Raw genomic sequence first — 14,095 nt, 5'->3', positions numbered from 1 at the left:
ACCCCCAGCGCTCCCGGGGGGCTGCAGGGACATGCGGTGAGGCCCGGCTGGCCCGGCATCTCTGTCCGCCCCCGAGGCTGCACAGCCCGGTGCCAGAGTATCTGAACACTGCTCCCCGCTCCCTCCACACCAGGCTGTCAGCAGGTTCAACTCAAGTCCCGTCCTGCTCAGAGACTGTAGCCACCTAGAAAAAATACCGAATTCTGCTGTGAGGCACAAGGACGGGAGAGCTTGGGCTGTGGGGGCCTGCATAGCAGGAGGGCAGACAGACCCGGACCCTCTGGGCAGCCAAGCCAGGGCCACAGCAAGGGGACACAGCCAGGGTCACAGCAGAGGCCACAGCCAGGGTGACAACAGGAGGCCACACCCAGGGCCACAGCAGGGGGTCACAGCCAGGGTCACAGCTGGGGCCACAGCAGGGATCACAGCAGGGGGCCACAGCCAGGGCCACAGCAGGGGGTCACAGCCAGGGTCACAGCTGGGGCCACAGCAGGGATCACAGCAGGGGGCCACAGCCAGGGCCACAGCAGGGGGTCACAGCCAGGGTCATAGCTGGGGCCACAGCAGGGATCACAGCAGGGGGCCACTCTCTCCCTCACTCAGACCCGTGTGTGGCTGGGGCTCCAGGGGAGTCTGGGCTGAGATAAGAGCACCCGATGGTGACAGGCCGGTGCTCTGATCTCTCTGCATGAACATGAAATGGCCACGCGGTCGGCCACCGTGTGGTCGTCCACGATCAAAGGCAGTTAAGTTAGATATCCCAGCGAGAAGGTGCCAGAGAAGGATGGTTTTCTCCCTTCGGATGAAAGTGAACTCACGAAGTGACAGGCCGGCCGTAAGAGGCTATTACAGCCCGTGGGTGCAGCCAGCCAGGGCTGGGCCCCAAGCTCCTTCCTGACCCCGGATCCCTCCAGAGCTCCCCTCCAGGCCCGGGCCCGCAGCACAGCCTCACGCACCCCTCCCTGGCAGGGCTGCTGGGTGCACAGACCTGGTGCCGCTCACGGTCCCTGCCGGGCTTTCTGCACGCACACCCCGCCCTCCTCCCCCGAGAAATCACGGCTCGGGGCTCGTCAGAGGGCACCTCAGAGTCCCCCTGGTCCTGGACAAGCAGCTGGAATGGGGGTGGCCTCAGGAGGGCGGGTGGTGGCATCTGGGGAGTCTCCGGGACTCCGTAACCATGACCCCTTCCCCAGAGCTTGTCCAGCAAGAAGGCTGGACTGCAGCGACAGCAGAATGGCAGGGGACTGAGTGTTACAACGGCCCCGTCGTCATCGGAACGCGTGGTCAGGCTGCAGACGCACCGGCCACACTCTGTCCTCTCCCCCGCCCACCACACTGGCCCCTGGGGTGCCCCGCACTCTGCAGAGCTGGGGCCCCAAGCCCAGGTTCCCAGGGGCTGGCCTGTCCCGGCCGCAGCCTCAAGAAGCTTCCAGAAAGCCGGGAACTTCCTGAGCTAGAACAAAGATGAGAACACAGACGTGTAGGCAGCCCACGTCTGCTGAGGGGCCGCACGCGCCCTGCGTGTCTCAGGAGCACACGGGAAGGTGCCTCAGGGCCTGCCCGGGCCACAGGGCACACCGGCTTACTTCCAGGGACAGGACACTATGACGGTCCCCACCCCACGCGGGACCGAAGATGGGGGCGTAACCCCCACCCCCCGTCCTCCTCTGAACCCACCCCCCACCCCCTCCTGAGAACCGCCAGCCAGAGTGGTCCCCCCCACCCACTGGGCCGCCCCACCCCCCTCCGCCGGCGCCCAAATGGCCTCAGGGTGCTTCCCCTTTGCTTCCGCTTCTGGGCACCGGGCCTCCCTCCTGCTACACGGGGCAGGCACGTGCCGATCGAGCTGTGGCCGCAGGGCCTCGGGCCTGACACACGCCGTCCTCACCCAGCGGCGTCCGCGGAGCCGAGCAAACACAGACTTCTGCCCGAGGGCCTCCTGGAGGTGCGTTTCTGCAGTTACTCGTTTTCACCGCATCCTACGTCCCAAATACCGGCCCTTCCCCACCAAGCGTCTACACCAGCCTCTCCTGGCCGCCCGTCCGTCGCCAGTCGGAACGCCCACCCGGCGGGGCTGCGGGACCGCCCACGTCCTACCCCTGGTCCCCGCCACGAAAGCGGACTGGCCAGCGCCGGCTCCGGCCGCACGCGAGGCCCCGCGCCCCTTCCGGCCGCCTTCCTCCCCCCCCGCCCCGTGATTCACCCACGGGAAGCACAGCATCCGCAGCTTTCAGGGTTTTCGCAGAGCTGCGCCCCCGCCCAGTCCGTTTTAGAACACTTTCACGGCCTGAGAAGAACCCTGAGCTGCTGATCACACCCCCCGCCCCCCGCCCCGCTCGCTCCTTGCCCTCTCGCTCCGGAGACTTGCCCGCCCCAGACACTCGTGGACACGGACTCACACAGTCCCCGTCCTCCGCGCCTGGCATCTCTCACTCACGGCTCACGCGTGTTGTGGGGCGTCCCTCCTTTTCACGGGTCGGTAACGTTCCGTTCCGTGGACGTACCGCACCGTTCACCCCCTGGCGGACCCGTGGGTCGTTTCCACTCTTTGTCCGCCCTCGTGAACACGCGGGTGCGTGTGTGCGTGGACGCGTGTCCTCACTTCCCCTCGGCCCACGCCCAGGACCCCGCGGGGGGTGGAGCCACGGCTCCTAAGACAGCACTACGTTGAGCCAGACCAGCTCCCGGGGCAGCCACACCTGCACGCCTGCAGCCGTGGGGTGGGGGGCTCTGACCATCCACCTCCTCGCCAACACACGTGACGGTCCGACTCCGCGGAGCTCCCACACGGCCCCGTGTGCCTCTTCCTGGTGGCTGAGGACCGAGCATCTTTCCACGTGTTCCCTGGCTGTTTGCACAAATACCTTCTTTGAAAATACACCTGTTCAAACCCTCTGCCGCTTTCTCAACTGGGCTGTTCGTCTTTTCATCATCTAGTCGTAGGAGTTCTTTGTATGTTCTGCAGACAAGTCCGTGATCGTTATTTGCAAATATTTGCTCCCGCTTGGTGGACTGTCTTTTCACTTCCTCGACCGTGTCCTCGGAAGCACCAGAGTGTTGAGTTTTGGTGAAGTCGTGTTTACCTTCTCTTCTCTCTTTTTGCTTGTGCCTTTGGTGTCAGATCTAAGAATCCTTTGCCAAGTCCAGATCGCGAAGGTTCACCCCCATCTTCTTCTAAGCCGTCTACGGGTTCAGCCTCTGATCTGGGTCACGTTAACTTCTGTACACGGCGGGTCCCGCTCCACGGCCGTGCACGCGGCTTCCAGGGGTCACGGCGCCACGTGTTGAGAAGACGACGCTTTCCCCGCCGAATGGTCTGGAAACACTTGTCAACGACCAGCGGACAGAATATGGGAGGCTTCATTCCCGGACCTTCACCTCCTCCCCGACGGAGGACCCCGTCCTCATCCGGAACCTCAGCAGCCGTCCGCAAGCAAACGCGCCCAGATGCCTGTCCCTGCTCTGTGCTTCCTCGGCGGAGGCCCTCAAGGCCGCGTCCGGGACCCGGGGATCACCTGCTGCTGGACACAGTGTAAAGGGGGAGGGGCGGTGGGTCCCTAAGTTGGGGGGAGCAGGTAGCAGCTTAGGGAGCCGTTTGCACGCCGTATCTCACGTGCAGAGCCTGCCGATGTCCAGTCTGTGGATGAAGGCGGGGGCCCAGCCCACCGGCGCCCGACGCTGAGGGCACAGGGAATCGCCGACCAGACGTCTCCACTCCGCACCTGGGGCTTCCGGCGTCCCAGGCTCCCGTGGACAGGAGAGCGTGTTACAAGTTCCGAACTTCACGTGCAGGCACGTGATGTGGTGCATTCCCTGCTCGGGACTGAAGGGCCAGGTCACCTAGAAGGCAGGTGGGCTCCCAGCGGTGCCACCGGTGAACTGCGTCACCACCAGGGTCACCCCCAGGGCCCCGGGAGAGCCCGGCCGACCATGCGCTGAAGGGAGCCGTGACTCCCCAAAGCCTCTCCAGACATCCCGACAGCCCAGGTCACCCTCCCCCTCCTCCGGCGGGCCCCGGGCCTCACTACAGACGCTGCCCTGCCTCCTCCCCCAGACGCCCAGGGGCCCCTCTCCTTCTGCCCCCCTGGCTGCGGGCAGGGCTGCTTTAGAAACAGCCCTCTCTGCTCCGACCGCCTGCACCCGGCCCCGGCATCACCTGCTTTCTTTACTTCGATTCCTTTCCAAGGCGTTTCTGGAGAAGTCAGCTGAGGGGAGGCAGGGCCTCCACTTACAAAGCAAGACCCTGCCTCAGTGGGAAGGACCGCGGTCCTCACGGCAGCCCTGCAGAGGCACCCGGCCCGCACGTGTCCACTGAGGGGCACAGGGGAGCTCGTGGCTTCCCAGAGCCGCGACCGCGGCATCCACGACCGGGGGCGGCCCCTGAGGCGAGCCGCATCCCCTGTATTTGTGCGTGAGAACGTGCCCCTGCAGACACGGCCAGGAGTCGCCCCTCCTGCCACAAGCACCCTCCTTTCGGGAAGAAAAGCTTCCCTGGCGAGCCCCTCTTCATCCCTCAATACCCTACTCAAATGCCCCCTTGTGGAAGTAACTTTGCCAAGGTCCCGAACACGAAGGGACGGCTGTGCTCTGAGGTCCCGCAGCCCCTGCCCCACAGTCTGGACCCCAGCCCCACAGCACTGTATGTTCTAGGTATTAGGTATCCTGAGCGTCAATCACTCAAGAGCACACCCCGTATCTGAACGTACGAGAGCGTGAACGAATGAACGAATGAATGAATGAACAGGTGGACAGACACAGGGGTGCTCCAGGACTGCAGGCTCCCTGCCGACCACACAGCAGGGTCAGCACAGACCACCCCACTGACCCTGCTCGTGCCGGATCGCACCCACCGAGAAGGTTCAAGGTTTCTCTGCAGCAGCCACAACGCACACGTGAGGAAACTTATTATGCACCCAGAGCAGGGAAATAGAAAAGCAAAAATTAAATTAGACGGCAGCGGAGAAAATGCCCACTGTGCAGAACCAGAACGCCAACAAATTTGTCTGTCCTACCCTGGAAGCGGCCAGGTTTTAATTCGGGTCTCTGGGATACGGCCCCTGAGGCGCTGGAAGGCTCGCGGGAGAGGGGAGAGAACGTGGTTTCAGATGAGCAGACCCGGATTCGATTAGGAAGCACCTCGGACCCCAACTCTCCCTGCAGGCTCGCGGGGCTAGCAAGGAGGGGGCCCATCGCCCCGTGCCCCGCGCCCCGCGCCCCACGCCCCACGCTCAGCCCTGGGAAGGATCGATGAGCGTCAGGAAGAAGGTGTGCGTCACTGGGAGTCTGATCCGGTTTCGGGAGCCGGGGGCAGAGGGGGAGGGGTTGCTAGGGTACAAATGCAGCTCCCTGGGAGTCAGGGAGGCCGCCCCGGCCCGAATTCACCGAGCACCTGAGCTGGGCTGCACCGAGTTCCGGAACGGACACTGCCACCCCCAGGGGGCAGGTACCCCCCTGCTCGCTCAATCGCACGCCTTTTATGGGACGCCCACCGACAGCAGACGACGGTTCTTAAAAACAAACCCGGCTCCCGCGACGAGCCCCTCTGAGCACCAGGTCCTCGAGATGCCCCCACTTGCCTCCAGCCCCCCACAGGCAGGGTCAGCCCCTCTGCCACCTTCTCCCAAGTGCCCCCCGCGTTCCCAAGGAGCCCCTCAGGGCTGGCGGCATGTGGCCACGGGGGCCAGAGACAGTCAAATGGGCCCTGGGGTGGGGTCAGCCGGGAGCCCCGCCAGGCCTCCAGGGACCTCGTACCGCGGGCCCCCCGGGCCAGGCCCAAGCAGCCCGCTCAGCCCCAAAGGGGGACCAGGCGTGGGTGGGCCGGGCCTGCAGCTCCCGAGCCGACTCACTGCCCCACCACGCCCCAGACAGGCCGGGGACAGGCTCACCGGTGACACCAGGGGCAGAGGTCCCCTCCTGGTCAGTCTCCATCCCCCAAGGTGGCCTCATGGCTCTGCTGACCCCTTCCTGGTGCCTTGTGGCTCCGGGGGCCCCCCTGGGGCCGCCGGCCCGTCCAAAAGCCCACCCCTGGGGATGCTAACATCCCTACTCCCGAGGGCCCAACCCCCCGCCAGTGAACTTCCGAGCTCAGGTGCTCCAACTGTCCCGGCCCCAGGCTCCCACGGCCATCCTTCCTCAGGTGACCGTCCCGAGCACCGAGGGCAGTGGGGGTGGTCATTACCGCAGTATCCTGGTTGGGCAGGAAGCGGGCTCCCACACAGAAGCCGCTGATCCGAACCGGGGAGGAGGTGCCCAGAGCCCCGTGCAGAGGCTGTCGGGGAAGGAAGGGCACGGCTGAGCCCTGGGACCCCACCACCTTGTCAGGCTGTGACCACACCTCCTGCAGCCCCCCCAGAACACCCTGCATGGGGTCCCCCCACCCCAAGCAGCTCCGACACACGAGGCCGCCATTGGCCTGGCCACAGGAGCACCCCCTAGGCCGCCTGCTCCGGTCACGGGGCTCCGGCCCGGCCCCGATGCTCGCCTGCCCGCGGATGCCGGGTCTCACCCCGGACCGCACACAGAGGCCCATCTACCAAGGTGACGGGCATTGCAAGGGCTCCCCTCTGCTTCTAAGAGTATTTGCGATTCTGTTTCAAAGACCATCCCCGAAGATACCGCCTAATACAAGGTGCCTGGGCCCTCGTCCAGCGAGGATGTTAATGTGGCACATCTCAGAGGCCAGACAGCCCGCTGGCCGTGGGGAGGCCTCACCACCTCCCCGCTCTCGGAGCCCGAGGGGGATGGGGTCCTGACGCGGGTCACTGAGCGGGTGGCCTCCCCCAGAAACCACATGTGAGGGATGTAACGGCATCCAGGGCTGCCGGCCTGCACCCCCTCCGCCCGCAGCGACACTGAGGGGCCATGGTCCCCGCCTGGGCCCGTGACTCTCTGCCCCCCGCAGCACCCCAAACTCCACACACGCAGAGACACCAACACCGTCCGGGCACCGAGCGCCCCATCAGGGCCGTCCTGCCTGAGGCCAGGCCCAGACAGCCGGCGGCCTCCACAGGCGTTCCCAGTGGTGGGGGCCGGGCTGTGTCCACTGGACCCCAGCCGCCCGGGCCTTCGAGGGGGTCGCGACCGAGGGCTCTTACCGTCCACGCAGGCGGGCCGGGCTCTCGTGGTGCCCGCGATCTGCCCCTTTCTGCAGGCACAGCGAGCCGTCTGCCGGGCGATCGTCCTCCTGGGCTGGCTGCTGTCGCGGTCCAGGGTCACAATCTCACAGGTGCCGGCGGCCAGCTGACCTGCAAGAGAGGCACGGGCGTGGGCTGAACGGCCGAGGCGGGGGGGCCGAGCGTCCCAGCCCTCCCACCCACGGAGGGGCCCCGGCAGCCGCGGGAGGCAGGCTGCCCGCCCGGAGTGCCCGTCTCAAACTCGCGAAAGGACGCTGTCAGAAACACGCCGTATGGGGCCGGCACTGGGTCAGCCCAGCCACCTCTGCTCTGCACGGGGACGCTCGAGGGCCTGCCCGGGCAGACAGGAAATTAACTGTGGCCCCGTCCGTCACGCCGGAGATGAAGGGGCCGAGCCTCGCTGTCGGGCCTCTGATGGAAGCAGCCAGACCGCCCAGAGCGCAGAGATCCGAGCCCACGCCGGCCCCTGGGTCTCCGCTGGCCAAGACGCATTCCCAGCTGTGTTAACGGCTGCGCGCCCGCCACATCGCAGGGGAGCCTCCCCCCGTCAGCACGGGGCTGAGAGCAGGCACGCTGCACAAGGACGCAGCCAGGTGCACGCACAGACACAGACACGCCCGCACACGCCTGGAAGGTGGGCACGGAACGCACCTCACACGGGTTCACGCGAGCTGGACTCAGGTGTGAAGGTGCCAAGGCCAGGAGCCACACGGGCGGGTACGGGGAGACGCCCACACAGCACACGTGTGACCCATCGACGCCCGCCTAGGTACACAGACGGCGCTCATATGTTGCACACGTGTCCCGTGCAGACACGCACACACAGGTACACACAGGTTACCTGGATGCCCCCCTCACTCCTGCCTTCCCACGTGGACACTGCCCTGATCCCTAAATACTGGCCACCCCAGGGCACAGGGCTGTCCTTGGTCCACCCCTGGGCCAGCAGTGTCCAGAGAAGGGACAGGTTTCCTTCGAAGGTGACAACCAGTTGGGGTGGCTTCCTCCTCCTCTGTGGTCCCCGAGTCACGGAAAGGGTGCCTGTGCCGCCAACGTCCCAGCAGAGGGGAACCTGCCTTCTGCAGGCTGTCACTTCTGTGAACCTGGCACGGCCCCCCCCCCCCCGACCCCCCGAGAACGTTCGCCGGGATGGTGTCGGCTCTGCACGGAGGGCCATCCTGCCAGAGACCGGCCACCTCGCCCCGTGCCGACCGGAGGCCGTCCCCAGCTCGGCCGGTGCAGCACCGGTGCGTCCCTGGGCTGGGCCCCCGCTGCCCCTCCACCCCGGCCACCCAGCCGCAGCCTCCACCCGCGTGTCCACTCTGGAGAACCACCGGAGGCTCTGTGCACTCACGTTCTCGCTCTCCCGGTCCCTCGGCAAACAGTAAGCACCTACTGAATGCCGTTGGTGTCGCTGGGCCCCGCAACCATGCTGTGAGCAAAGCAGACCGCACAGCGCCCTGGGGAGCCAGGAGGACCAGCTCCTACAGACACGCGTCACGCGGGGCCCGGCCGGGAGACGGGACAGCGTGGGGACGGGGCCTGCATGCTGGATCACAGGATAAGGGAACCGCGAAGAAGCGACCGCCAGGAGACGGGCCGGTGGGGCAGGTGGGGTGGGGGTGGCTCCCACCCTGCAGGGGAAAGCAGGGGGATCCCGGGGGCTCCTGGGTGGCACTTCTCAGCCCTGCTGTCCTTCACTGTCCACGTGCCTGCTGTCACCTCGGGCCCCTCCTCCAGGCAGTCCCCCGGGCCCTCCAGGCAGCTCACTGCACAACATCGCTCCTGCCTTTTTGTCACCTATAGGTCCGTAGCCAAGCCCGAGCCAGGTGCAAAGCAGGAAGCACACCCTCGAGCCGGGGGGTGCCGTGTGTGCGTGAGAACCGGGAGGCACCAGACGCGCCAGCCGCGGACTCAGAGGGCTGCGTGCAGTGACCCCAGGCCTGCTACCCAGAGCCTGTCGGACGACACACGAGGTTTCCTGGGGGGGCCGCACGGGTGCGGGGAGAAGGACCCCTGGACACCGTGAGTCCCGCCCGCGAAGCGAGGCGCCAGCCAGCCACGCGACTCCTCACCTAAGGCGTTAACCGGCCCGTGTTCCAGCACGAGCACCGGGGCCACGAGAGACGCTGCCGGGCACATCGGGACTCGGGGCCACAGCGAGGGGGCCGACGGGGTCTCTGCGACCCAGAGCGCCCGTCACCCCGACGGCCCAGCAACCAGCGGCGGTCAGGCCGGCACGGTGGCCCCCACATGCCACAGCTGCGGCCCACGCCCCGGGCACGGGTGGTGCTGGCAGATGACGAGACTGCCAGGGCCCCCCAGGCGGACACGCTTCCACACCGACACGCAGCCCACGGCAGGTGCCTCTGATGGCGGGTCAGCATCCGGGGCCGCCCTGGGAAGGAACCGGAGACGGGAGGGAGGCCCGAACCGCAGCCTGTCACTCGCCCCTGTGTGCAGGCCGCACGTCTGACACGCAGGTGTGGGCAGGGGGCCCCCGAGGGCTGCCGGGGACGGTCCTTCCTGCCTCTCCCGGCGTCCGGGGTGGCGGGTCCTGGTGGCAGCCGCGTCAGGCCGGCCTCCGCCTCCTTCCTCACCAGGCAGCGCTCCGTGCCTCTGCTCTTACGAGTCACCTGCCACCTGGACAGAAGCCCGCTCGCATGACCTCATCATCACGTGAGCACAGCTGCAGAGACCCCACTGCCCGACGAGGCCACACTCACAGGAGGTGAGGACCCGAGTGTAGCTCTTGGGGACCCCATCCGACCTACGAAAGGAAGGAAACAAAGCTCCCCCTCTGAGAACCCAGAAATGCCCGGCTTGCCACGATCTGGGGGTGCGTACCCTTCACGGCTGGCTGTCTTCCGGAGAGGGGTGCCCCCGGCTCGTTAACTTATCGCCAGCTGACCAGACTCGGGGTTCCCCTGCAGCGCCCAGACCGGTGCCTCTCCGTGCGTCCACCCCCTTCCCTCGGCTGTCCTGGCCGCCCCTCTTCCAGGTTCCCCATCTTACTTTCCATCCCCCAATTTGGCCTGACACACAGACGTCAACCCTGGCCAGCCCCCGTCGCCTGGGGCTCCACCTCGCCGTGCACGGACCCAGACCTGGGCCCCGGCACCCCGTGTCGACAGCTGCAAACAGCCTCACAAGGGGCCGGAAGGGGCCGGTCCAGGGGCACAGGGTCCCAGCGCGTCGGCAGACGGGCCCCGAACGGAGGCGCAGAGAGACGTGAGGTGCTTTGCGGCTCAGCGGGGACAGCGTCCTGCCACTCCCGATGCCGCTCGTACCCCACGCGCCGATGTCGCCAGCAGCTCACACGGCTGAGTACGGAGATCAGGTGTCAAAGGAGTGGCCACTGCACGTGGCGAGGACGCTCAGTGTCGCGGAGAACAATCAGCGTGGCCTGGGCGGCAGCCGGCCCTCCACTCGGCCCTGCCTGTCTGTTTTGGGGGTCAGCCACGGAATTCAGGCCGCGACCCGAACATGTGGGTACGGACCCACCGCCCGCCAGGACTCAGGCGCGGCCATCTGTCGCTGAGCCCCCGGAACCCACCGCGGATGCACCGAAGCTATCACTCAACAAGCTTGTCGGGCCCGCCCATCCGCACCTGCCGGGGGGAGTGGAGTCCCACCCAGCCTGGCGGGAACCCACAGCATCTCGTCCAAGCTGTGCCCACGCTCGGGGCAGGGGTCAGAGGGCAGGCAGGCAGCTGGCCCCGCCCGCGGTGGCCACACCGGCCATTTGGAGCTCAGATATCGTCTGTGGCACACCTGGGTCCCCTCTGGCAGCCAGCTCCTGGCAGACGCACTGCAGAGCTCCGAGGTCACTCTGTTCCACTCAGGGTTCTAGTTTGTGGTCGGGACCCCACTGCCCTCCCATAGGGCAGTAAGCGTCGAGCCAGCAAGCGCACGGCCGGCCCAGATCCGGTGTCTATCTCAGCCCACCCGGCTCCCGGGGCCCCCAGGCCTACACCCTCCCCAGGCCCTGCCGACCCTCCCAGCACCCTGGATCCTGAGGCTCTGAGGGCAGCAGGGGGGCCCGCCCCGGCCGACGGGGCCGCACGTCCCGCTCAGAGCAGGTGGATACACGTGGAACGAAGTTCAAGGAGACTTGCCCCCGCCTGTGGGTTCAGACACCTCGAGACTCGCAGGGCAGGGACAGAGAAGAAGGTGGGAGCCATCCTGCCCGGCGTGCCCTGGCCGGTGGGCTCTGAGCCCCGGGAAAGGGAGCCTTGGGAGCGGCCCCCACTGCAGGGCTTACTGAGGTAAACCAGCCCCGGTTGTAAGTGAGCCCAAGCCGCTTGTCCCACCAGGTGTGCAGGGGACCAGGGCACTGGCGGGCCTCACTGCCCGCTCGGGCCAGCTCTGACCTCCGGCTGGGCATAAACACCTGCTGGTGGCCGAGTGAGACCTGCCGCCAAGGACCGATGTGCAGGGACCCCAACAGGGACCGGAGGCTCCCAGGGCCCAGGACAGCAACAGTCAGGGAGGAAACCACAAGAGGACCAGGGACGGGTTTCCTCTTGCCACCAAAGCTCTCTCGTGTCCAGAACGTCAGGAGCCCCCGTGGGTCCTTCAGAGCAGGGCCTCGGAGGGCGTGCCAGCACCGAGGAGGCCAGAACTGTGCCTGGAAACAGTGTCCCAGCTCCGGCACTGGGGGCCACGGCTAAGCTCAACTCCGGGCCTCTCTGCTGCACTGGCCGAGGGCTGGAGCCCTGCCAGGCGGCTGCACGTGGCCCCAGGGGAAGGGGCTGGGGACGCCTACCGGACCCCAGAGGCTAAGAGCCCACTATGGGTCCCACTCACTGCCATGGTCACCTGAGGTGCCGGCTCTGGGCTGGACTGGACCCCAACAACTCCCCACAAGGTGAGCATTCTGACCGGATTTTACAGAAACAGCCCGAGGACATTCGTCACACGCCAGCGGACCGTGACCGGGGGCCCTGGCACTCAGGGCAGGGACGTGCCAGGAAGCACCAGCGGGACACATCTTGTGCTTGGCCCCTGGGGGCCTCCTGGGTGTCCGGGGCCCTGGCCAGCGCGGGCAGAGGCCCCCTGAGCCAGAGCCCCCGTGTCCTGGGCTGTCAAGTCTCACGTGTGCCCGGAGTCAGACCTGGCTGGACAGCAGCCCCTCCAGGTCCCCAGCACGGTCCCAGTGGAGGGCCGCCACCACCCAGCCCCCGAGCCTGGTCCCTGAAGGACCGCGAGAGCATCCTGAAGACGAGCTGTGCCAGAGCCTACCTCGGGGTCACTGCGCTGTTACACGTACATCTCTTTCATCGAGACTTACGGTCCGAGACCTTGTGACCCACTGGCCCAATGACTCCTCCTGCTGCAGGAGTCAGTCCTGCAGGGCCCAGCCTGACCAGGTGCGGCCACGCCAATGACGGTGACCGGCCGCCAGGAGGCCCGGGGGACACCGCACAGTTGGAAGCACCCCCCGGGGGAAGCAGGGGCCCTTTGGTTCAGGAGGGGCTCGCTGGCCTGGAGGGGGCCTCACACGGCTGTCCTCATGCTGCTCCCAGCACCTGGAGGGCCACCCGCCAGGGACTGGAGCCCGAGACCCAGGCCAGGAGCAGAGCGGCCGGCACCGTGGGGGCCTGATCTCGGCCGCTGGACACTGTGGTGTGGGGGCACCGCCTGCCCCGGGCAGACAGTGCCGGCCGTGGTGCAAGATTCCAACGCGGACGTGGGCACCCAGGCACCGTGTTCTAAGGATGCCAATGGAGTCTGCAGCCTGATCACCGTAGCAGGTGCCACTCCACCCGGGCCCCTGGTCTGGCATCCTGGGACCCAGGTCCCCAAATCTGCGACTCTGTGCTTGGCTCAAAGTGCTTCTCGGTGAGAAAACAGCACATGCCCAGCGCCCGAGTGGGGGGCGTCCACTTGGCCTGGGTGGGGGTGGGGGCCGAGTTCGCTCCTGCCCACGCTTCAGCACGCACGCAGGTCCCCTGGCAGGTTATGACGACGTTAGACAAGGTGGGATGAGGTGGGGAGGCGGGCTCAGCGCATGGCCCAGGGCTGAGCCGAGCCTGGCCCAGCACAGCCCCTCGGGGCCCCTGCCCCCATCTCCTCCCAATACGTCCAGGCAGACGGAGAAGAGAAGGCGATGGAGACCCAAATCTGCTCTGGACTCCATGGTCAGACCCTGCAGGCAGCGATCTTCCCCTCCTGCCCCCGCAGCCAAGGATGCCCACCTCCCCCCAGCCAAGGGCCCCCAAGTTCACAACTGGCTTCACTCCCAACGCGGGTGAGCTGTCCCCCCGGGTGCCGAGGTGCCCTTTCCCACCGCCCGAGGACGAGGGTGCGGACGCCCACTTGGCCACAGGGCATCCTGGGCCCACGCCGGTGCCGTCCCCAAACCGCAGACTCCTGTGAGCGTTGGGGTGCGGCCCGACCGGACAGGAGGCATGTGGAGGACAGAGCCCTGGGCGTCCCTCCTGTGCACCTGCCTCTCCCGTTACCACCACGGACGGCACTGCCAATGTCTCACCGCAGAGAGCCCGCCAGAGGCTGCACCAGCGGGGACCGATGTGCAGCTTTGTCCCGGGCACACGTTAAGTAGGATGAAAATACACGGAAAAAAGTATAAAACCCGATGGGAGTATGACAGCCTCTGTGTTTGAGCTACAGCAGTCACAGTCCCACTGTCCGCGGTTTGTCACCCGCGCGACGTCCACCTTGGCGGAAAGCACCTGCTCCCCCGCCCCCCGCAGCGTGGGAGGGCCAGGTCAGCGCCTCCTCCCTCAAGGGGCAGGTCACTGGCTCCCATGGCAGGAGAGGGGGGGAGGGGCCGCGGGACATCCGGTGACTTTCACTAAGTGCACCTGCCATAACCGTCCTCCTTCACGACCAGTCACCGTTGTCCACCTCCTACTGTGCCTGCCTCATGACTTCGCCCAGTCACAAGGCTCGCTCGGTGCTACCACCGTGTGCGCCCCCCCAAACCCGCACCTTGT

The 14,095-nt window shown here is 66.7% G+C and overlaps 1 protein-coding gene across 2 annotated transcripts in view; it reads right to left on the bottom strand.

Moving 5' to 3' along the window:
- Positions 1-14,095, bottom strand: part of TAFA5 (TAFA chemokine like family member 5) — a 190,479-nt gene that overhangs the window by 66,744 nt on the left and 109,640 nt on the right. For both annotated transcript variants that reach the window (XM_053895835.1, XM_053895834.1), the window contains exon 2: positions 7,095-7,244. In XM_053895835.1, coding sequence (XP_053751810.1) covers positions 7,095-7,244 — 150 coding nt within the window. The remainder of the gene's footprint in view (positions 1-7,094; positions 7,245-14,095) is intronic.

This window comes from Panthera pardus, unplaced genomic scaffold (assembly GCF_024362965.1).
Source record: "Panthera pardus isolate Hobbes unplaced genomic scaffold, ASM2436296v1 HiC_scaffold_6, whole genome shotgun sequence".
Classification (NCBI taxonomy): Eukaryota; Metazoa; Chordata; class Mammalia; order Carnivora; family Felidae; genus Panthera; species Panthera pardus.
The sequence above is the reverse complement of the archived record's forward strand: the minus strand, read 5'-3'. Positions and strand labels throughout refer to the sequence as shown.